We start from the raw sequence: 22,472 nt of genomic DNA on the forward strand, positions 1-22,472 counted from the left end.
ATCTCAGCGACTTGGCGGATCTGGTGTAAGCACAGTCTCTGCGCCCCAGCCTCCTTCCCGTAGGGTCCTGGCAGCCTCCAGGGACCAAGACTCTTCATCCTGACATGGACCCCTGACTCCTGGGGCGGGGGGGCAGTAAGAGGGTGTCCCCAGGGCTGCCTCTCTGGTGGGGTCACCATTCTCACCCTCGGGGGACGGATGAGGGTGACTAGGCTTTTGCCAGGAGTTTCCCCGAAACAGTGGAGATGAGGTTCTCCTAGTGTTGAGAGCTCCCTCTGCCTTTGCAAAGAAAACACTTCAAAGGGGATACCGCCCGCCCCATCCCAGTGGAAGGTGGCGGAAGGAAGCAGTGGCTGACAGCGGAGTTAAACAAACTGGAAGGTAGGTCACATTTCTGACATACCATTTCCTCCGCCCTACCAGCAGCTGCCCTCTGCTTTGAAAGGGGGCTTAGCTGCTCATATAAACTTTGGTTTGTGATAATGTAAACTATTATTAGGATTATCTTTTTATTCATAATATATGCCTGCCTCTCTGTCTCCCTTATTTATGCTCCGTTTGAAACACTCATTTACCGTCAGTACCTGGAGCCAGCATCAGCCCTTCTGAAAAGGAAGAGCACTTCATAAAAGGACTCTGGGAATTAAATCTCTGGGTTGAGGAAGCTTCAAATCTCAGCAAAGCTTCCTGGTTAAGACTTGGATGTGATGTTGGCAAAACATTTCAGTTAAAAAAGAAATTTTTTTTTTTTAAAAAAGGAAGGTTTGCCGAAACCGGTTTGGCTCAGTGGATGGAGCGTCGGCTTGCGGACTGAAGGGTCCCAGGTTCGATTCCGGTCAAGGGCATATACCTGGGTTGCGGGCACATCCCCAGTAGGAGATGTGCAGGAGGCAGCTGATCGATGTTTCTCTCTCATCGATGTTTCTAACTCTCTATCTCTCTCCCTTCCTCTCTGTAAAAAATCAATAAAATATATTTAAAAAAAAATAAAAAAGGAAGGTTTGTCTCAAGTGTAGTTGTTTTAATGCACAAAGGCTTGCATCTTACTCAAGAATCTTTGGCTTTCAGAGGCTCTCCCCTCATCTTGTCACCACTCAGGATGTTCTGGAAGTTAGAGGCGTCCAGAGGCTCAGGCGGGCAGCCCTGAGGTCACCAGGCCCTGCCCCTGCACCGAGATGGCCAGAGGGTCCCTCCTCACGTGCTCCCTGTGGTTTGTCAGCAGAGGGCAGGGTTAGCGTGGGAGCCAAGAAAAACCAATAACCTTCCCAAATTTTAATAAAATGTCTCTCCCACCCTTTGTTTCTCCCTCGTCTCCTCCCCAAAAGAAAGAACAGACTGAATTTCTGAGCACATCTGGACACTGTTTTCGTAAAGCTCTTACCCCGAATTCCCAGAAGGAATGTATTGGCTCCCATTTTTCCAAGCAAAAACTGAAATGACTCCTTTGTTTATAAGTACTGTGCTTGCATATTTTAATAAAACTGTAAAGGAAGAAATCGCACTGATTCGAAGGTCCTTGGCGAGGCCCACACGCTCTCCTTTATGCCTCTCTCTCGAAGCCTTTGGGAGGTGCTAAAAGTTTATGGCTGTTTGGGTGGGGGCGGGGAAGGGAGGAGAGGGCGCTGCTGGTGTCCCTTTAGAAATCACTCTTCCTGCTTTCTGGCTGCAGGTGTTGCGGGGGGGGGGGGGGTGCTCACAGCCCTGGCCTGTCTGTTCTGCTCTTGCTACCAGGCCCTCTTAGCAGACACAGTCCGGCTAGGATGTTCCAGATCTGAGCCCAAAGGCCTGCAGTGGAACCCGTATATCTCTTATCAGATAGTGTCTGTCTTCTTCTTAGAGGCAAACCTACTGGAAGCTTATTGTTGCTAAGAAAATGAGGTGAATCCTTCATTGATCAGCCTACTAGGATGTTGGCATGGAGTTCTTCTGTTATGGAGGCAATTTCAAAAGAGCATCAAACTTTTAAAGATGAGATAAAGAGGCATTTCCTACGTTGGGAAACTTCTGTGAGGATGTGGTTCTTTTTAAACCGGTGATGGCAGAAGTTCTTTTTTTATGCCCTTAGAAATGATGTTTCTGAATGGAAGTTGTACCTTTAGGAAGACATGAGTGCAGTGTGGTTAAGTTATGGGGGCCATAGCTCTGTTACTACCCAATAAATGTTCATTAGCAATAAGCATTTAACCAGTGTAGTGGGTACTGCTTCCTGGAATATGCCTTTCTCTAGAGCTGCTCTGGGTGTCTGGAAATAAACTCAAGAGGTGTAATATTCCTGTAGGCCTCCTCTTAGAGATGAATCACATTTAAGAGATGATCACATTTCAGCTTTGTTTATTCCCCCTACTTTTTGGGGAAGAAGGTTGTTAGCTACAAAGCCACAATGGACCCACCAGCCTGTCAGTGCTGTGGGGGTGCATCTGTCAGATGCCCACAAGTGTTGAGTAATATCCGAAACGTGATGGTGTGAAAATTAATGTTTGTATTTGTGCCTTGTGGAAAAATGTACAATTTTTTTAAAAAAATATATTTTATTGATTTTTTACAGAGAGGAAGGGAGAGGGATAGAGAGTTAGAAACATTGATTAGGTGCCTCCTGCACACTCCCTACTGGGTATGTGCCCGCAACCAAGGCACATGCCCTTGACTGGAACCGAACCTGGGACTCCCTAGTCTGCACGCCGATGCTCTATCCACTGAGCCAAACAGTCAGGGCAAATGTACAATTTTTAAGAGCTCTGGTCAAAAAAAGATTTGTCTGAATTGAAATTTAACTTGATAACTTTGAGTCCTACCAATAATGTTCTAGCTTATTTTTTTGAACTTTTATTTTTCTTTGAGTTCTGAGAAATTGTTGGTTATTCTAAATGCTGGCTATTAGACCAGTTAGTTAGGGGTATATGGATACACACACACACACACACCCTATATTAAAAGCCTAATAAGCAAATTGACGGACCAGTGGAACAACCAGCAGAACAACCAGTTGCTATGATGGACACTGACCACCAGGGAGCAGACGCTCAGTGCAGGAGCTGCCCCCTGGTGGTCAGTGTGCTCCCACAGGGGAGTGCTGCTCATCCAGAAGCCAGGCTCATGGCTGGCGAGTGCTTAGTGCCTTTGCGGCAGCACTAAGGAGCAGCGAGCAGGCGAGCGGTAAGGAACAAGGGGTCCCAGACTGCGAGAGGGATGTCCAACTGCTGGCTTAGGCCTGCTCTCCGGGGAGTGGGCCTAAGCTGGCAGGCAGACATCCCCCCGGGGGGTCCTGGACTGTGAGAGGACTCAGGCCAGGCTGAAGGGGGGGACCCCCCCCCAGTGCATGAATTTCGTGCACCAGGCCTCTAGTGCATCCTATACAGTGGGGCCTTGACTTACGAGTGTCCTGACTAACGAGTTTTTCGAGATACGAGCCGTCTCAGCCATATTTTTGCTTTGAGTTGCAAGCTAAAATTCGGGTTATGAGCCAGCTTCAGATACCCCACCGCTAGTTGGTGCAGCGAACGTCACAGTGAACGCCACAACATTAGCCCAGCATCACGTGTCTCACTCGTTCACTTTATGATTTGACATATGAGTAATTTGAGTTACAAGCTCCGTCATGGAACGAATTAAACTCGTAAGTCAAGACCCCACTGTATATTAAAGAGGTAATATGCAAATTGACCGTCACTCCAACACAAGATGGCCGCCCCCATGTGGCCACAAGATGGCCTGCAGGGGAGGGCAGTTGTGGGCAATCAGGCCAGCAGGGGAGGACAGTTAGGGGCAACCAGGCCTTCAGGGGAGGACAGTCGAGGGCAACCAGGCCTGCAGGGGAAAGAGGGAAGTTGGAGGCAAACAGGCCCTCAGGGGAGGGCAGTTAGGGGTGACCAGGGTGGCAGGGGAGGGCAGTTGGGGTGACCAGGCCAGCAGGGGAGGGCAGTTGAGGGCAACCGGGCCATCAGGGGAGGGCAGTTGGGGGTGACCAGGCCTGCAGGGGAGGGCAGTGGGGGTGACCAGGCCTGCAGGGGAGGGCAGTTGGGGCGATCGGGCTGGCAGAGGAGCAGTTAGGTGTCGATCAGGCTGGCAGGGGAGTTGTTAGGGCGTGATCAGGCTGGCAGGCAGAAGCAGTTAAGCAGTTGGGGGCAATCAGGCAGGTAGGCAGGCGAGCGGTTGGGAGCCAGCAGTCCTGGATTGTGAGAGTCCTGTGGGATCGGGCCTACACGGGCAGTCGGACAGCCCTTGAGGGATCCCAGATTGGAGAGGGTTCAGGCTGGGCTGAGGGACACACTCCTCTCCCTCCCCCTCCCCCCACCAGTGTACGAATTTTGTGCACTAGGCCTCCAGTATATATATGGACCTGATTTAGAACTAGTGATTAGTTCAACCTTGCTTGCCCCTACATTCTATAGATAGCATTCTTTCAGAAATGGCAAAAAGGTTTTGCTAATTAGACGGTGGCTCAAACTGTAAAGCCCTGAGCAGAAATTGGGGAGCACTGTGACTTGGGGTCCTGTGTTCTCTTCCATGACCTGGGAGTTGGCAGGGTCTTGAGCGGCGCGGGTAGCCTCGCCTCCGAATGCTAGTGCAGTGCGTGCACACTGAACCCAGTTGGTGAACCGCGGTCTTCCCAGGGCCTTTTCCAGTGCCGGTGTTGCTTGTTTTCTGCGTTTCCAAACCTATGAAAAGATTTTATGTGGACGGTTCTTAATAATACGCTTCCTGCTTTTACGGGAAACCAGGGATGAGTGTGAACCGCAGCCAAGGCCTGGGGAATTTATGTGGAGGGGTTGTTCTGTGTTCTACACGATCCATCAGGGTAAGTGTTTGCTCAGGGATCCGTGTAATCAGAAAGGTGGTTTTCATGTTGAAAACATCCTCCTTGACATTTCTTTTACATGTAACCTATTTGATGTTCTTTATTTTAACTTTATTTCCTTCTCTTTTGCCTAAATGCCCTTTTCTGCTTCCCCTGCTGTTTTGCCAATCTCACATTTCCTATATTCTTTCCCTCCTCACATGCCCTAACTGCGGGTAAGTCTCACAAAGCCCAGTTCCTGGTCCTTTGTGATTTTTTACTCCTATTAATTAGCCCATCTGTCCTTAAGGTTCTGCAGTATGACATCATACATGCCTTCCTGCCTTCTAATCCACGTTTCAAAAACAGTGTTAGAAGATACCCTGCAGTCACCTCATCTTCACAGTTTGTTCCACCTCCCCCTTAAAGAAGAGATGCTCCATCCCCAGTGTTCTCTTTATTGTAAAATCACTGATCGCCCAGGATGCCAAAAGAGGAGCCCTCAAGTTACTTCTGAATACTCACCCTCACTTCTGCATCACATTTGTCACGAGGTCCTGCCGTTTTTCCTTAAAAATGCCCCTCACACAAGCCCTTTCATCACCTTTCCACCTTTGCCACCGTCTCACCTCACATCTGGACACCTGTGATGCACCTCTGGCCTCCTGAGCTCCACTTGTCCACCTTCCTGATTCTGCAAACGTGGCAACAACACTTTTATTACTGTTATTTTTCTGCTCAAAATCTTTTTTTTCTTAAATTGTGGTAAAATATACATAAAATTTACCATTTTAACTCCTTTTAAGCGTTTAGTCCAGTGGCATAAGTACATTCACATTGTCGTGCAACTGTCACCACCATCCATCTCCAGGACTTCTATCTTCCTAAACGGAATCCCTGTACTCAAACCCTAACTCCCATTCTCCCCGCCCCTAACCCCCAACCCCTAACCCCTTCCCACCCCCTTTATTCCACTGTCTGTCTCTGAACTTGATGACACAAGGTAACTCATATAAGAGGAATCCTACAGTATCTGTCCTTTTGTGCCCATGTCAGAGTTAAAGCTTATATTTAGTGATTCTGACCTTTAGGGATTTTGATGAAAAGTTGGTAAAAGCTAACAAAGGACCCTTGTTTCCGAGTCTTCTTTCTCTCTTTAGTATTTGGGAGCTCTACCTGAGAGCATGGCGCTGGTTTACCCCAGGCGTAGACAGGAAAGTCAAGGTGTGCAGGAGTGAGGCGGAGATCAGAGATACTGATGCAGACGCCCACCCTGGGCCTCTGGGGCACTAATACCGAACGTTGTTGACATTTTTTTGTCATGAAGGGAAGATGGTTAGAAATTGGAGGCGGAGGGTGATCAGGATGCCCCTTTCTCTTTCCTGAACACCTCCCTCTGTACTCGGGGCAGGAGTCAGGCCTGTCTTCAAAACAAGAGGCTGTGTGCAGTGAGACCCCAGTGCCAGTGTTTCCTGATGTATCAGTGGCACCTCCAGTCCGCAGGCCCTGGGGGCCAACTCATCCCTTTGATTCAACTCTCTGGTCCTTTTGGCTCATCCTTTGAAGCTGCTGTCTTATTGCCTCTTTCTTTTCTTTCTCCTTTCTCAGCCTGACCCATTGCTGCCTTGGCCTGGGTCAGAGACCCTTCCCCTGAACTCCTGCCTGCCAGGTCAGGCTCGTGCCCACATCTGTGGGACCACTGTGTTCAGGTCCCGTCTGCCTCCAAGATGCACCGTGCACAAAACGGAGGCCACGCTCCCAGGCCAGGCATGGTGCTTAACACGTAAGGGATGGGGTTGCCGGACGTGTCTGCTCCGGCTGACGAGGAGGGCTCCGCGTCATCCCGAGGAGTAGCAGCCGTTTATTGAATGTTTACCATGTGGGTGGTGTAGTTGTCCCAGGTGCTCGGTGAGTTTGCAACTAACATGGTCTCCCCTCCCCACCTGAACACTGGACACGCCCTGGGGTCCAGCCAGAGACCTGCCTCTTCGGTGAGGACACGTCCCTAAGCAGCCTTCCTGTGTTTGCAGCCCCTTCTCTCCCTTCTCTGAAATCCTGTTTCACCCGGAACTCAGTTGCATAACTTAGCACATTCATTTGTTCTATAAGGTATCATGTTTTGGCCTCTAATTTTATGTCTTTTCAGCTTTGTTTTCCAAAATGAATTGCAAACTCCTGGAGGAGGCTTCACTCTCCATCTTGCGAAATGGCCTTCCCAGTGGAAAGCGTATTTCTTTGAGACATCCGTGGTTACATTCTGGGGCATTAGCTGCGGCTTTTCATGAATAAACGATGGATAAATTTCCCAAGACCCCTCTCTATAAATTTGCTTTTTGACCTGAAGATTGATTTCACATTCGTTCCTGTCTATTCACATGGGCAGTTCTCCCTCTCTTCCTCTTGACCTTAGATGATGATGTCACCACACACTTAACCAAGGACGCGGCAGCCGACGGGACCCTCCTCTTCCCACCATCTCATCCCCACCTGAGCTTCATTGGTACCACACGGGTTGCCTTCTTGGAATCGGAATGAATTGTCTTTACCCCACCCAAGGCCACCATCTCCACGATCACCCCTTGTCTTTCCTTTGCCTTAAATGTGTTATATGTATAAAAAAATTTAAAAAGCCCTCTTCGTGGTACATCTCCCAGCCCCCTGCCACCATGCCCTGGGTCAGCCAGGCCCGTCTGGGGTGTCTCCTCCTCAGGGACCTGTGAGTGCACAGATCTGTGCCCCACAATCGCTGCTGCTGGTCTGACCACCTGGCCCCACGTCCACCCAGCTCCTCAGTCTTAGTTTGAAATTTTAACCAGAACCTGTGGACTCTCTTGTTTTATTTTTTAAAATTCTTAATCAATGCTTTTGATCTTTTCTGGTAAGTCCCTGTTTCACCCTGACTTCATGACAAAAGGTTACAGGCTGCCCTGGCCAGTGTGGCTCAGTTGGTTGAGTGTCGTCTTGTGCACAGAAAGGTTTGATTCCTGGTCAGGTTTCGGGTTTACAGGAGGCAAATAATTGATGTTTCTCTCTCACATCAATGTTTCTTTTCCTCCCTCCCTCTCTCCCTCTCCCTCCTGTTCCCTTTCTCTCTCTCTAGGATCAATAAAACATTTTTTAAAAAGTTACAGGCTTCGCCCTAGCTGGTTTGGTTCAGTGGATAGAGAGTCGGCCTGTGGACTGAAGGGTCCCAGGTTTGCGGGCTCGATCCCCAGTGAGGGGCGTGCAGGAGGCAGCCTATCAATGATTCTCTCTCATCATTGATGTTTCTATCTCTCTCTCCCTCTCTGAAATTTTATATATGTGTACACACACACACACACACACACACACGTATATATGTTACAGGCTTCTAATTTATTTCTATCATCTTGCTTTGATTTTTGTGAACACATCTCCATGGGAAGCCTATGAAGGGGTCAGGTGCATTGATTTCTGCCTGTTGCCTGGCCTAGAAGGTTGTGAGTGGCATTAACTTGCCTCAGCCCCATTGAAGAGGGACAGTAACCCACTGAGGCCATTTAGTCAGGGAGGAAGTGTGCTCCTGCTGCCGTTCCGTTTGCCGTGTCTGCCTCGGCCGTACCGTCCCCACCAGGTCACACTCACTGAGGTCCTCTCAGTACCTTCTCATTTACCTCTCCCCACCAATCATGCCAGGAGGCCTCGGAGAGGGGGTGCGGGGCCTTCCTTCTCGGGAACTCCACGCCGCCGCCTCCACTCACGGGAACACTTATCTAAATCTGACATGGACCAAGACGGCGACACTTCATTTTTATATCATTATTTTCCCCCCTTCTCAGAATGACATTGTAGCTGTCCAAGGAAATGAAAACAAAGCTGAATGCTTCTTCTTTTTTTTTTTTTTTAACAAAGAGGAAGGGAGAGGGATAGAGAATTGGAAACATCGATGAGAGAGAAATATCGATCAGCTAGCTGCCTCCTGCACACTCCCCACTGGGGATGTGCCCGCAACCAAGATATATGCCCTTGACCAGAATCGAACCTGGAACCCTTGAGTCCGCAGGCCGACGCTCTATCCACTGAGCCAAACCGGTTAGGGCCTGAATGCTTCTTGGCAAACACAATTATTTCCTGGCCTGAATCACACAGTGATTTAATTGGTATGTCATTGTGTGTGTGTTTGCATGTGTGTGCTTTAATGGGAATTCCACGTGGTATCATTGGGAAATTAGGAAAAATAGAGTCTTCTAGATTTATTGCTTGTGGTTTAAGGGCAGACTGCTGGCTTCCATCCGAGGAGTGGGAGACCTGAAGGTGCAGGGATCATTAGTGCTGGGATAGATCCTTCCGATTGTCTGCTATTTTAAAACCGGTTTGGCAAACGGTAAAAATCAGAACCAATAGTGAGATGATTTTCCCCTTGAAACTTGTGAGGTTCATCAAAATAAACTCGTGGGGCACTTGGCATCGTGACAGGCGATGATGTCCTTTCTCTGTCTACCAGCATTTTATTCGTGAAGCTGGAACTGGGTTCTGGAATGTCTGGAGAAGTCAAAGCCGAGGCCTATTCATTTGGAAAATTGGAGTTTTCGATGATCCCGTAGTGGCTCTTGGGCAGGCAGATGTTTTTACAGTGCATCCAAAACCCAACCCAGCTTTGTGTATGGACCACAAACACCGTCGCCTGCAGGGAGGGTATTGAACAGGAGTGGGAAGAGCAGCTGTTCTCTCCTCTTCTGGGTACTCTGTGTTGTTTCCATTCTAGGACGGGAACAAAGGAATAAGAATTAGCCACATTGTTTATTTTTTAACGTGATTCAGTGAAACCGACTGCAGGCATGACATTTGTCACCTGTGATCTGAAAAGTGATAGCCTGCCTCTTAATGGATTCATGTGCTTAACAGCAGAAGTAGTTGCCTTTTATATAGCTGCTTTGTAACCCTCATGAGCCCCAACATCTTGAACAAAATGTTCATTACTGAGTTGTAACAAATACGACCTATAAAGGATTACGGTTGAGTCATTAATCTAGAGTTTTTATTTAAAACAGATTTTACTCCCAACCACCTCGCTCCGCCATTTGTTTGAATTTTGTTTTTAATTGCCAGGGTTTCCCTCGGATCACTAACCCACTCTCCACGTCTTTCTACAAACCTGCTGTGAAGCTACCCAGCTATTGACAAGGCAGGCCCGGGCAAGGGGCCTGGATGGGTTTCACGGGCCCCAAAGCCTCCTGAGATACTGTGCAAACTCGTGTGGGTGCCCAGCTCTCACCAAATTCTCAAAAGAACCTGTGTCCCCAAATGAACAGCTAGCCGAGACCCTCTGTTGGGAGGGATGCAGGGTGAATGAGAGGATTTCAGTGAGTGTGACCCTGGTGGGGACAGCCCTGCTGGCAGGAGTGGTGACAGGGTTGCATATACTGCAGCTCCCACTCTCAGAGCTGATCGGTGTTCAGAGGTCTCGGGATAGCCCCAGGCCTCAGCACACCCTTCCATCTTGCGCTGCGGCCCATGCGCACGTGTGAAGGGGACCCCAGTGCTCATGGGCGCTGGGTGCCCCACAGCCTGGGACTGTGTTGTCCGAGCACCTCCGCCTTTGTTTATTTTCACCCTCATGAATGCTGGACAGGCGACGTGGCCTTGGTAACCAGCCGGCACTCAGTACGTGGGAGTGGCTGAGGCTGGTGGGGGAATGACTAGGAAGTTAAGTCGGATTCTTGATAGTTTTTCCAGTAACTCGGATTCCCACGAGTCTGGGAAAACCAAGACTGTTGAGAATTGCCCCTGAGTGTGTGGTGGGCTGGAGGAGAGGTGAGGTGGGGGGTGGGGGAGGGGGGGAGGAGGAGAGGCTTGTTCACATGCTTGTTAACATTAGAGGGTCTTTGACAAAGGAAGTCTAATGCCTTGCCCGGGTCAGCCGGCGATTGCCCCCCGGGGGGCCCCGTTGTGCACAGGAAGTCAGACACTAATGATGTTAGTGAAGGGACAAAGGCACCCGGCCCGGGAAGGGCCTAATTGCTGCGTCCGCTCCCGGGCGGCCAGCCTGAAGCTGGAGGGGGCTGGGCAGGATGCGCTAAGTGTTAACACCTGGAGCTGGAGCGCTGACTTCCTGGTACTTTTTCTTTTTTCTTTTTTCTTTCTTTCTTCTGTGTGGCTGTGCACACACGTACATACACATGCACAAATCCGGCTGGATCGCAGAGGGCCGTTTTGGGATGTGGTATCTAAGAGACTAGATAGAAATGGCTCAAGCAGAAGGTCATACTGAGCCAGGGCAGGGCTGACAACCTGAGGCCTGAGCCTTCTCCAGGGGTCCAAGGGGCTGGGTGCCTGTTACTTAATCTGGCCTAGGCCAGTTCTCTCCTGGGAAAGGACACAGCTTGCAGATAGGCAGGTCCATAGTGCAAGGGTCGCTGTTGCTTGGGCTTGGAACAGTTGAGTCAGAACCGGTGGAGAATGCTCCGGGGGAAAGTGATGAGGGTCTTCATCACTATTTTGCTCGAGCCGGGGTCTCAGGGAGGTAGGACTCTGGCAGGATGACGAGTGATGGGGGCACCTGCCGCACCTGAGGGGAGTTACGTTGCAGATGTGTGTATCTGAATTCGCACCTGGAAGAGTCTGTTGGAGGGATTGCAGCCTAGGAGAGCCCACACGCACCCCCTCGTTACTAAGTGGGGTCTCTGGATGCTTCATGTCCAAAAGTGGCTTTGGACCTGGGGCCTGTGAAGCCCCCGATGGCCTCGGGGCGCTCTGGGAATGCCCCCCAATTGTGTAAGGGACGTTGCTGGGGAAATTGGATAAGGAATATCTCACAGGGCTCAACTATGAGTTCTAGGAACCCTTTCCCCTTCACAACAACAGGGTCATCAACAATTAAAAGTGCACACCCCCTGCCTTGGCTGTACCCCTGTTGGGATGACATCGGGGGTTCATTTCCAGACCGAGGGCCTGCACCGGGGTCCCTCCCGCTGGCGGGCAGTGGGGGACGCTTTGTGCACAGGTGGATTCACTTGGATTTCTGCAGCCGGGGAACAAGAGGGTTTAAAAAGGATCCTTGAAGCCTGTCTCCCTCCTAGAGGAAGGGGGGTGAGCCACAAATAACTTTTGAAAAGGGGCCTAATGTTGACTTGCTGCTTCCCACTGTTATTTTAAGGAGGCCTTTCTGTACAGGACCACCATGTGGACAGAAATAATAGGCTGACAGAAGGGGTCGCCTCGCTTTCTAGCGTAGCCTGTGATGTTCCGATTAGCACTAAAACCTAAAAGGGCGGACTTCCATAATTTCAAAATACATGAAATCCACCTTGAAGGAAGCACATGTGTGGGGCGCGCTGGGGACCTGCCTGGCTGGAGGAGGCTGGGTCCCCATGGCAACATCACAATCCCCCATGTCTGCAGGCGTTTGTGCTGTAGAAGCAGAATTCCAGATGTGATACAGTATCTGGAGACTCCGTCCCGGGGCCTCGGAACCGGTATTTGAAGTCGGCACAATCCAGCCCGCGCTCTGTGTGGTCCTAAGGCTCTTTATTAGTAATTTTGTTGTGATCCGGACATTTCCTCTGAGCTTAGGCATAACAAGCATGCTTATAGCTTTAAGTTTTCCTCCATTGTTAATCACTGTTTTGCCCTCTGGAGCGAAGTCTTTGTGACGACCTTCCGCGGCTAAGGGAGAGGAGCAGGGAGCTGTTTTCCCCGGGAGGGTGGGTGTTGGGATGGCTGGTTGTTCTCTTCCCACCCAGTATTTACAGAAAAGCCGGCTAATCCGTCCGTGAGTTGTCTGTGTGCGTTTGAAACTGCAGATGGCTGCCTGTTACCTTTAGATGCCAGCTCTCTGACATGCGGTTCTCATTTGCGTGGGATGGGCGTGGCGTGTGCAGCGGAGGGGAAAGGTCTGGCTCTCCGTCCAGAGGCATGTTTTATGGCTTGCTTTTAACGTTTTGAGGATTGGGAGAGTGGAACAATCCTGTCCATTTGTGAGGATCAGCCACAGGAGGACGCACAGCCCAGATCCTTAACAGACTAATTGGACAAAGCACTGGGCTTTTGCTCCGTAAAAACCAAGGAGACTGCAGAGCTTTGTTTTGTTTTTACACACAGGGGAAAAGTCAGCGTGTGTGTGTGTGTGTGTGTGTGTGTGCGCTTGCTTGCTTGCTTGCTTGCTTTAACTTCATGTGCATGTTCCCATGGCAAAGCAATACAAAAATCATAAAGCCTGGAGCAGGGGAGGGCATTTTAAAATACATTAAATTCCATTTAGGCCAACACCATGTGGAAGAGTTGCTATCATATTGTAACATACACATGTATTAAGTATTGCATGCCTTAAACTTATACAATGTTATATGTCAATCAGATCTCAACTGAAAAATAAAAGAGAGCAAAGTTGCTCTCTGAGAAACAACTCCTAAAAGCCTGAACACATCTTTAGCGTCAGTGAATGGGCTTCCTGGCGGGGTGGGGGCGGGGTGGAGGAGGGCGGGCTTGGGAGAGCAGCTCAGCTGAAGACCGGAGCTCTCAGTTTGATAAGCAGGACACATGGTAACTTGGCATCGGTTGGCTCCATGTTAGAGCTCAGAAACAATTGTCCCTTCAGCTTTCCTGTGGGGAGCGTGAAATTAGGAACATGTGTGTGCTGATTAGCAACATGTCAGAGATGAATCATGATTACGGCTTTGGTCTGGTGCACAGGCGATGCTGTGGAGCAGTGATTTCCTACCTCCTTGAGCAAATCTCTCTAATTAGCTTAAGATCTCTGGGTCTTTGGGGGCCGACGTGGTAATTGCTGGTGGGAACCCACCGGCACTCCCCCAGAGCTTGTGTGTTCCCCACTAGACATCCAAGACCTCCCCTCCCCAAATCAGACAGCTGGCTGGCACCCTCGTGTCTGAAGCTGGTTGCATCTAGATGGGGAGTGAGAGAGAACAGCTCCCCGGAATGTGGAGCGAATATCTTGAATAGATCCAGGCGCAAGCTGGCTCTGTGATTTATTTTCCTTGTGTTTTGGGTTTGCCAGCATTCTCCTCGGCTTACATCACCTGGGGCTTCTCTGCCTTTGCTGACTTTTTTTTTTTTTTTTTTTTTTTACGTTAAAGGTTTGAACCAAAGTAAGTGGGATCTGTCTTCGTTTATGAAACCATCTGAACCTGCATGGAATAAATTGACCCCATGGTCTGCTTCTTGCCCTCACCATGTCCATTGGTCATAGGCTGTTCTTTTTAAGCCTCACAGAGCTGTCTGTCTTTTTAATCTTCTTGACACACTGGAAACCCAAGATGGGGAAACTGTTATGGAAAATAGAGAGAACCGGCCGTAGTTTTCATTAGTTACTTAGTGTACCTGTGAAAAACCCATCCTTTCCAGCTCTTCCTAATGTCTTTCTATACCTTTCACCCGAAGTCCGTTCCCTAAAACATTACCAGCTTTCTGGAAGTTCCTTAGTGGGCTTGAGAGCCAGCCATCTTGGTTAAGCCTCACTGTTTGGCCTGCCTTCCATTGGAATAGGGGGGCGCTATACCTAGCACCATCCTTTTCAAAATGCACCTTTTCCAAAATGGCAGTTCAGCTGTTTTGGAGCTGGGTGGGTAACTAGCTCTGGGAAGCTGGGGTCTTAATGGCCCAGCATCTGCAAGGGCCACTCAGGAAATTGGCCGCCTGGTGGTCCCTGGAGGTGCTGCTGGCTCCTCCGTGGGATCCCGCCCGTGGCTGTCTGTGTCCAGGTCTTTGCTTCTGCCATATGGGTGGAGCATGGTGCAGGTTTTTGCCTTTTGAGTTTTATTCCTTTAGAGCACTTAAGAGTTATCCTCCCCCCCCCCCCCTCCTTCCTGAGTAAAAGATGTTTTCTCCATTATGTTCCCGTTCCCGTAGTGTTCGTAGCAGAGCTCCAGGCACCTGGGGCTTGCTTCTTTAGCTCCCACTGGAGCAAATTAAAAACGGCCGCGAGTGCGGCAAACAGGGGTGGTTAATGAACTAAGGCTGTGACACCCTGCGGCCACAGCGCTGGCATTTATAGTTTTTCAGTAACAGGCAACAAACAAGTATTAGTAATTGTCAGCTTATTAAATATCAAAACGGGTGTAGTAGCTAAAAGCTTGGAATGGTTTCCTGAAGAATAACTTCCAAAGCTGTTGACCAGCTTTGTAAGTTGCCTTATCTGTGTTTTTAGTGTGGGCCTGGGTTCTGAGCCCATAAATCACCCTGTCATACCAAGCTTGCTACTCCTGGGTTCTCTGTGCGCATTATCTGGCTCGATCAAGCATCCATTAATTCAGACAGAAAACTAATATTTACCAAGGGCTGACTCTGTGCCAGGCCGGGGACTGTGGGGCAGGCACGGGGGCGGGGAGTGGGGGACGGTGGGCACAGGGAGCTGTTCTGGTCGCTTTGCCTTTTGCCTTCAGTCTCTCCCTAGCCGGCCCAATCTGAGCACTTCTGAGCACTTGTCAGCGATGGAGTCCCTGTGTCGCCCAGTTCCCACCAAGACCGTTAGCAGAACACATTGGTTGGCTTGGTAGTTAGTGTTTTCTGCCACCTGTCCGCCTGCCTCTTTTCCCACAATACCGCCAAGGTCTGGAGGCTGGAGACAGATCATCCCTGAAGATGCCACTTCCTGTGAGCATTCCCCCGGCTGCCTCGTGTATCCCCTGATGGGGGATACTTTCACAAAGTTTATGAGGGCAGGAATCTTCGCAGGAATGGAGACATAACCATTTCAAGATGTGTCAGATGCTGTGCAGAGCGCTGGATATGTGTCATCACTCATAGCCCCCATACCAACCCTTTCCAGGAAGTTGTAGTCAAACACTTCATAGCTCAGGGAAAGGAGGCCCAGGAAGGTTCAGCAGCTCGCCCAAGGTCACGCCGCTGCAGAATCGCACCGATTTGAACACACATCTGTGCAACTCTCAAAGCCCACTCTTCACCACTCTGCTGCCACAGACAAGCCGCTGGCCCCCGAAGCAGTATCTAGGATGGCACCGTCTCGGCAGCAGCTCGTGTCGGCCTGCAGCCGGGGTGGGAGGGAGTGCAGTGACAAGTGATGGGTTTGCTTGTGGGTGTGGGCGGGAGGGGGAGAATGACAGCCCATGGCGTGTGTGACATCGAAATCCATTTCATTCATATGGCAGCTGAAATTCTATGTGTATTACCTTTGAATTGCTGCTGTAATACATGCCCACACATTCAGTGGCTTACACAGCACACATGCATCCTCTTAAAAAGGTTTTGAAGTCAGAATTCCAAAAGGAGCATTGTGGGGCCGAAACCCAGGTGGTGCAGGGCTGGCTCCTCCTGGGGGCGCGGGGCGAACCCACTGCCTGCCTTTTCCGGCACACCTGCAGCCGCCGGCCTTCCTTGGCTTATTGGCCCTTCCTCCTCCATCTTCAGAGCCAGCCGCATAGCATCTTTAGGTCAGCGTCTGTCTGTCTCTGCCTCCTGCTCCCATGATCACATCTCCTTCTGACTTGGACCTTCCTGCCTCCCTTTTATGAGGACCCTCGTGATTACCTGGGCCCGCCTGGATAATCCAGAATAAGCTCCTCAACCCGGGATCCTTAAAATTAGTAATGTAGTTCTTTTCCCTGAGTAAAGTAACACAGGTTCAATGTGGGATTACACTGTGGGCATGTTTGGGGGTGCTGTAATTCTGTGTCCCTCAAAGTGTGCAGACAGCAGCCGGGCTCTCTGGGCTGGCTAGGCACACCGTTTCTCAGGCTTCCGAGGGCTCTGGAGCAGTGCAAGCGAGTTTTGGGGGTGAGCTGAGGGCAGCCCGGTGGACTATCGTCCGATGCATATCCTGAGAAGGCAGGCCCGCTGTGACTTGCGGGAGGGAATGGTCTTCACAGCACACGCAAGAGCTGGTACCTGCGGTGGTGTCCTTGCTTCCAAACTCCACGATCCGGCTTGGGTGGCCACAGGGCCTCTTGGCATCTGATTTCCTGTGGAGTTAGAATGACCATTTTATATCTACATCAGCAGTGAAATTACTGTGCTCACATCAAGTGAGCATACCGGCTGACTGATGATCGGGAACAGTGTGATAGCGGCTGGGCTGAGGTGGGAAGCCACGGGGGAGCGGGGTTTGGGGGGCAGGAAGGGCATTCTGGGAATAGGGAAGAGCCCGAGAATGTGCTGAGCTGCAGTGCTGTGCCCAGAGGGGTTCGGAAGAAGATAGAGAGGAGCAACATGTCAGGGATGGCTTAGGAGGCAGGGAGCCTGTGGTGGGCTGAGAGCAAAGGGAGGAGGGCAGATTTGCACATGAGGAGAGCACCCTGGTGGCCAAAGTCCCTTGAGGTCAGGCAGGACCCAAGTCTAGTTCAGGGCCAAGTGCTCAGCCCATCAGGGTCAAGGTGGAAAGCTCAGTGGGTAGTGAATGGATGCCACATGCAGCCAGTTCACGTGGAACAGCTCCACACATCATCACAGAGAACTTATTTGGAGAGATTTAGGTTCTCGAATGAAGGATACAGCACATCTCACTTGGGCTCCTTCCCACAATACATTGCTCATTGCCAGTGCCTAATAATGATCTGTTAAAACCATGTTGCAATAGAAATACAGGGGGGACAAGAAAAGAATGAAAAGCTGACCGAGTCCTACAAGTAAGGTGATTGGTCCCCAGAGTCCTATGCACCGTGGAGCAGGCTGTTAAACAGATGTGTTCCCCTTTCGAGAAGTGCTTTCTCTGCATGGCTTCACAAGGTCCTCCTTACACCCCCTCCCAGGGGAGGTCACGCAAACTGTCCTTTTTTAAAAAAAAAATGTTTTTATTGGTTTTTAAAGAGAGAGGAAGGGAGAGCGATAGAGAGATGGAAACATCGATGAGAGATTAACATCATCTATCAGCTGCCTCCTGCACGCCCCGCTGCTGGGGATCGAGCCCACAATCCAGGCATGTGCCCCGACTGGGAATTGAACCATGATTTCTTGGTTTCTGGATTAACACTCAAGCACTGAGCCACACTGGCCGTGCCATGCAAACTCCTCTTTGTAAAAAACAGTTGAGGAGCCTGGGCCCACTGGAGGGAAGTGGTTTGCCTTTGGTATCAGCGGGAGGATGAAGGACTAAGGAATGCACTGAGGGCCCCAAGTTGCATTTTGGTTTCCCTCCCATGACGCTGCCTTTTTCCCTCCTTTCTAGCTCAGTTCTCCTTCCCTCTTCTAAGCTCCCGGGATGGGTCCTATTCTTGGTTCATCCTTACGGAGGCGCTGCCTGTGGTATTTCATACACTGTGCTTCTTTATGGCTCTTTCCCCTGCTACATGTCTCTTACATGCCATCGACACAGAGCTCTTGGAGGGCTGGGTGATGAGATTTGCCTGTTTGCCCTGCATGCGATCCACGTCAGTCACTCTTCTTTGGAAGAATGAGCTACTTGGCTCCTGAGGGCAGGGACAATGGCTGCTTTGCTCACCACTGGCCCTAGCATAGTGTCCAGCCCTTAACAGATGGTGAGTGAAGCGTGTCCGGGATGTAAGGGAGGAGAAGGCTGTGGTTTGCGTTCTTGGGCATTACTGAGGGCTGTGGCAGGCTTTGTCTCCTGACCTCCTGCCTGGTTCTGTCTCCTGATCTCTGGTCTTGGCCATCTGGGAGTTGGGTGTCCTCCAGTTGCACAGACTGGCCTCATCTCTAAGCAGCGATGGCAGAGTTTAGGCTTTTAATAAGGTAACCGCACTTTCCGAAGTGTTCTAGGTGAGAAATTCTGGGATCTTGTGTTTGTGGGGGAAGGGAGGATGGGAAAGGAAAGCTGGAGGAGGAGGGTGACAGGGAGAAGGGGAGCCCCAGGAGATCGTGGGCTGGTACGTCATGTTGATTTAGATTTTCTGTGACTGCTCACTCCTCATTTTAATTAGAACTGTGTGTGTGTGTGTGTGTGTGTGTGTGTGTGTCCGTCTGTCCCTTTCTGCACAGCTGTGCTTTCCCAGGGTCCACGTTTATCTGAGCTCAGGGATATAGTTTCAGCGGGCGTGCCTGGCTTCGGGGTAAGCGGTGTGAGCATGCCTGTAGCATATGCCTGTGCTGGGGCTGCGGTCGGAGACCCTGGGCTCCACCAGAAGTGTTCTGCGCTTTGTGTCTTGGTGTAACAATCGCCCATTAAATACCGGGCTGCCAGCATATGGTCTTCCCCACAGCTCTCTCATGGAGTGGAAACTTCAGCTGTGTGGTGAAAATATTTTCCCATCACTTAGCATCTCAGCATTAACATGTTTGGGAGAATTCTGTAGTTAATGCCTGAGTGGCACATTTGCAGATCATTACAGAAACGGTTAGGCCAGAGTCGGCAGAGCTGTAGCTCCTCTTGCCCGTGGTGGATAAGTGGTGGGTTAGGGAGAGGCGGGGCGACGGGAGGATTCCGGGGCTCCCCCTGCGGATGCTGTAATTAAAGTGGGAAGTCTGGTGGAGTTGTTATCCCTGCTGCTAAGAATGCAGATGGCCAACAGCCACATCACCAAGAGTTAGAGCTAGACCTTTTAAAGTCTTTTTTCTTTTTCTTTTATAACCCACCCTATATATTCCAAGCAAAGGTATGGATGCAGAAAAGAATTTTCTCATTAAAAGTAACAGCTTGTTCCCACACTCATTCCTGGTCTTGGAATGAGAAACCTGTTTCCTTAGACTTGAGGAATTGCCTATCTGTCGTGGCTTAATAGAGCTTTTGGACGAGTGTCTGGTAGGTGACTCTATAACCAATCAGTGCTTTATAACCAACTGGGAGGGCTCCAGCTGGCAACTCATGTCTCTCCCAGTTTTACTGTTAATGAATTATGATTTAAGCCTCAAACGGAGAACAGCCTGCTCCTATTGTCTTAGGGGAAGTGAGTGCTCATGGTCCCCATGGCCCACAGTTTGGAATCTCCTGGGCCAGAGGGAGTTGGGCAGCCAGAGGGGCCCGGTGCTGGGAAAGAGTGAGGACGGGCATGACCCTGGGTCTCTGTGGTCATGTGTGTGTTTTGACTCCATGGGGATCGGTGCCGGAAAAGCAAATTGGCTTCCCTCCTCATCATGTTTTCTTGTTTTCCCGCAGGGAGTGGGGCCGGCCAGCAGAAACAGTGGGCTGCACAACATCACCTTCAGATATGACAGTAAGTAACTGGCTTGACCTCTGAAGAATGGAGCCCTGTGAGTGATCTGAGGCTTACACGGTTGCACTAAGTCAAGGACCCTGCAGGGCCTGGGGTTAAGGAATCTTTTGAACCCGCTCAGGTTTGTCAGCAGAGCGAAAGCAGCTCAGTCTCAACTCAGCCACTCAGGACTTTGGGACGGCTCAAGCGTCCTCTGTGGTGTTTGGAGAAGCCGTGTATGGAGGCTTCCCCCGATTGCCTGAGGATGTGGCTGTGTCCTTAAAAACAAAGGCAGCTGTCTGTAGGGTCCCGCAGGGGACATGTGAGCAGGGCTGCCCGGTGCAGGATGCTGGGAGTGGTAGGGGCTGTGGCACAGATGGCACCTTCCCCTCAGAGGGCACTGGCTCCTCCTGCCAGCCGCTGTGGCCTTGAGGAATTTCCCCTGAGGATAGCCAGAAGTGATTTCCAAGAAGAGTGGGAGATTTGCATGTTTTTATGAACATTTTTTAATACTGGCATTTATTTAAAAGTTTTCAGAAACACAGTGGGCCAAGTGCGTCTGTTCCAGATTGGCGCACGGGCCTTCGGTTGGCTGCCGCCTCTGACTTAGGCCTGGGTTCCAACCCTGGTTCCCCACTGAGCAAATCAGGCGATTGGACTTCTCCAAGCATCAGTTTTCTCATGATCAAACAAAGATTAATTAAAAAAATTTCTTCCTTAGTGTAATTTTGTGGGTTTTTTTGGCATATGAGTGCAGTGGTTTAATGCATGTAAAGAACAAAAGTAAGCAAACCAGCCTAAGGTGTTCCTCAGCAGCATCTGAGGCTTCAGCAAAGCAGCCGCTCGCCGGTAGCTGGCCTGCATCGGTAAGTGACATCTGTTAATATTAGAAGTTATTTCAACTGGAGTTGGAACACCAGCAACTTTTTAGCCCCTTCTCTCAAGGCTACGTGACTTTTTCTGGCCAAAGTGTTTCCTGAGGGCAAGGTGGGGGTGCTTTTCTGACTAAGCAGATATAGCCTCTTCTTGGGCTTTCATGCCCACGAAGGTAATTATATACAACTGTGAGCAGTTCAGCCTTCTGAGCCATAATTTACAGGTAAAAATGACAAGAAGGAGCTTGACTAGTATTCAGTGACCCCTGCTCTTTGATTCCTCTCCGGGGGGAGGGTTATGAGAGTCCATGTGATAAGTGAGGAGTGAAGGTCACACGGGGCCTCTGGAATGATCACAACTAGAGCGGGGCTTCCCAGGGGGTGTATGCAGTCTAACAATTTTGAGATACAAGTGTGTATGTCGAACGCATGCCCGCAGTTGCTGACCTGGGTCTTTAACCAGTGAGGACTTCCAGGTGAAACAGTCATTTCACATTCGCAGTGTGCGCATGTTCTTGGTACACGTTGTGATTCTAATGAAGGATTTGCAAGTCCGTGATACTTAATTCAGCTAAGTAAAGACATGTGTAAGGGATCTTTCTTTGAGTTAGAAAGTTAATTTCCAGTCAGTGTTCTTGGTCCTGGCAGATCTTGTATTACATTCAAAAGTTCAGAATTTTCCGGTCAGCTGCAAACAAGTATTTGCATCTCTCATTTAATAGGGGGATTTGTGAAAGAGGATCTGTACCTGTGAAACTTAAAAGTATCTTATTGTTTTCTTCATGGGACTAGATATTTGGCCCATGTGCCAGTGCATATCTCTTATTTTCTTTCTGATTTTGTAGCATTTAATTAGAATTTAATTCACAACTGGAATTGACTCCTGAGACATCTAAAGTTCAGTTGCATTTTGGCAAAATGTCATTTGGGCATAATTTTTTTTGTAACCAAAATCCAAAACATTAGAGTTGCTAATAATTGGATCCAGGCTGTGTAAAGTACATTTATTGTTTTCCATTGAGAAATATATTTTTCTCGTCCATAAGAAAGTTCCTGTTATTGCTTAGTTGACTGGTTGCTAGTTCTGTTTGAAATAGCTAAAAACCAATTACCAAGTTTTCACCAAAAGTATTAAACTACAAAATCTTATTTTTCTATTCTTTTGCCATTTGATGTTATAAAGAAAGAAAATACCTTGCCATTAAATCATAACCAAATGTCACCGGTCTCCTTGCCTCCTTTCACGTTGCATTTCTAGTTTTCTTCTTCAGGCTCTGAGGGGGGAAATGCTTGAGTGGGTTGTAATACATTTTTCTTAATTCTTAGGCTTTTTATTTGCATAATTGTATTTACAGAGAGCAGGAGAGTGCTAATTTTGGCATTAGGGTTGGACATAGAAAACAACCATGATTTTCTCTTGTTCACCCATCTTTTCCTAAAGCTGTTGAAGTCAAAGGCTTCTCTTTCATTATTGACCTCAATAAGTGAAAATGTTTGAACTTTGCAGGTGTGAGGGGATCGTGCCGTGTCTTATACTGGAAAGCTGGGCACAGCCAGGATTTTTGCATGCTGAATACTCCTGATTTAGAACTCATTCGAGTAATAAGCTCTGTGTTGAGGATGGAATGGCAGGAGTCCTCCTGCATGAGCATCCAAGGCTGCTTTCTGCCCTGGCCCTGGGCTGGTCAGCGGTGAATCCTGTGCCACCCAGCGGACCTCTCTAGATGCAGTTTCCTCATTTGTGTAATGAGGATATTGCACCACATGTTTAACTTTTTTCCCTATTGTAAAATTCTCTCCCGC

The 22,472-nt window shown here is 49.5% G+C and overlaps 1 protein-coding gene across 1 annotated transcript in view; it reads left to right on the top strand.

Moving 5' to 3' along the window:
• The window catches only part of IL17RD (interleukin 17 receptor D), a 60,364-nt gene that overhangs the window by 19,896 nt on the left and 17,996 nt on the right, over positions 1 to 22,472 (top strand). The window contains exon 2 of the mRNA XM_081106395.1: positions 19,758 to 19,815. Coding sequence (XP_080962521.1) covers positions 19,758 to 19,815 — 58 coding nt within the window. The remainder of the gene's footprint in view (positions 1 to 19,757; positions 19,816 to 22,472) is intronic.

This window comes from Myotis nattereri (assembly GCF_964212035.1).
Source record: "Myotis nattereri genome assembly, chromosome: 14".
In the NCBI taxonomy this organism is placed as follows: Eukaryota; Metazoa; Chordata; class Mammalia; order Chiroptera; family Vespertilionidae; genus Myotis; species Myotis nattereri.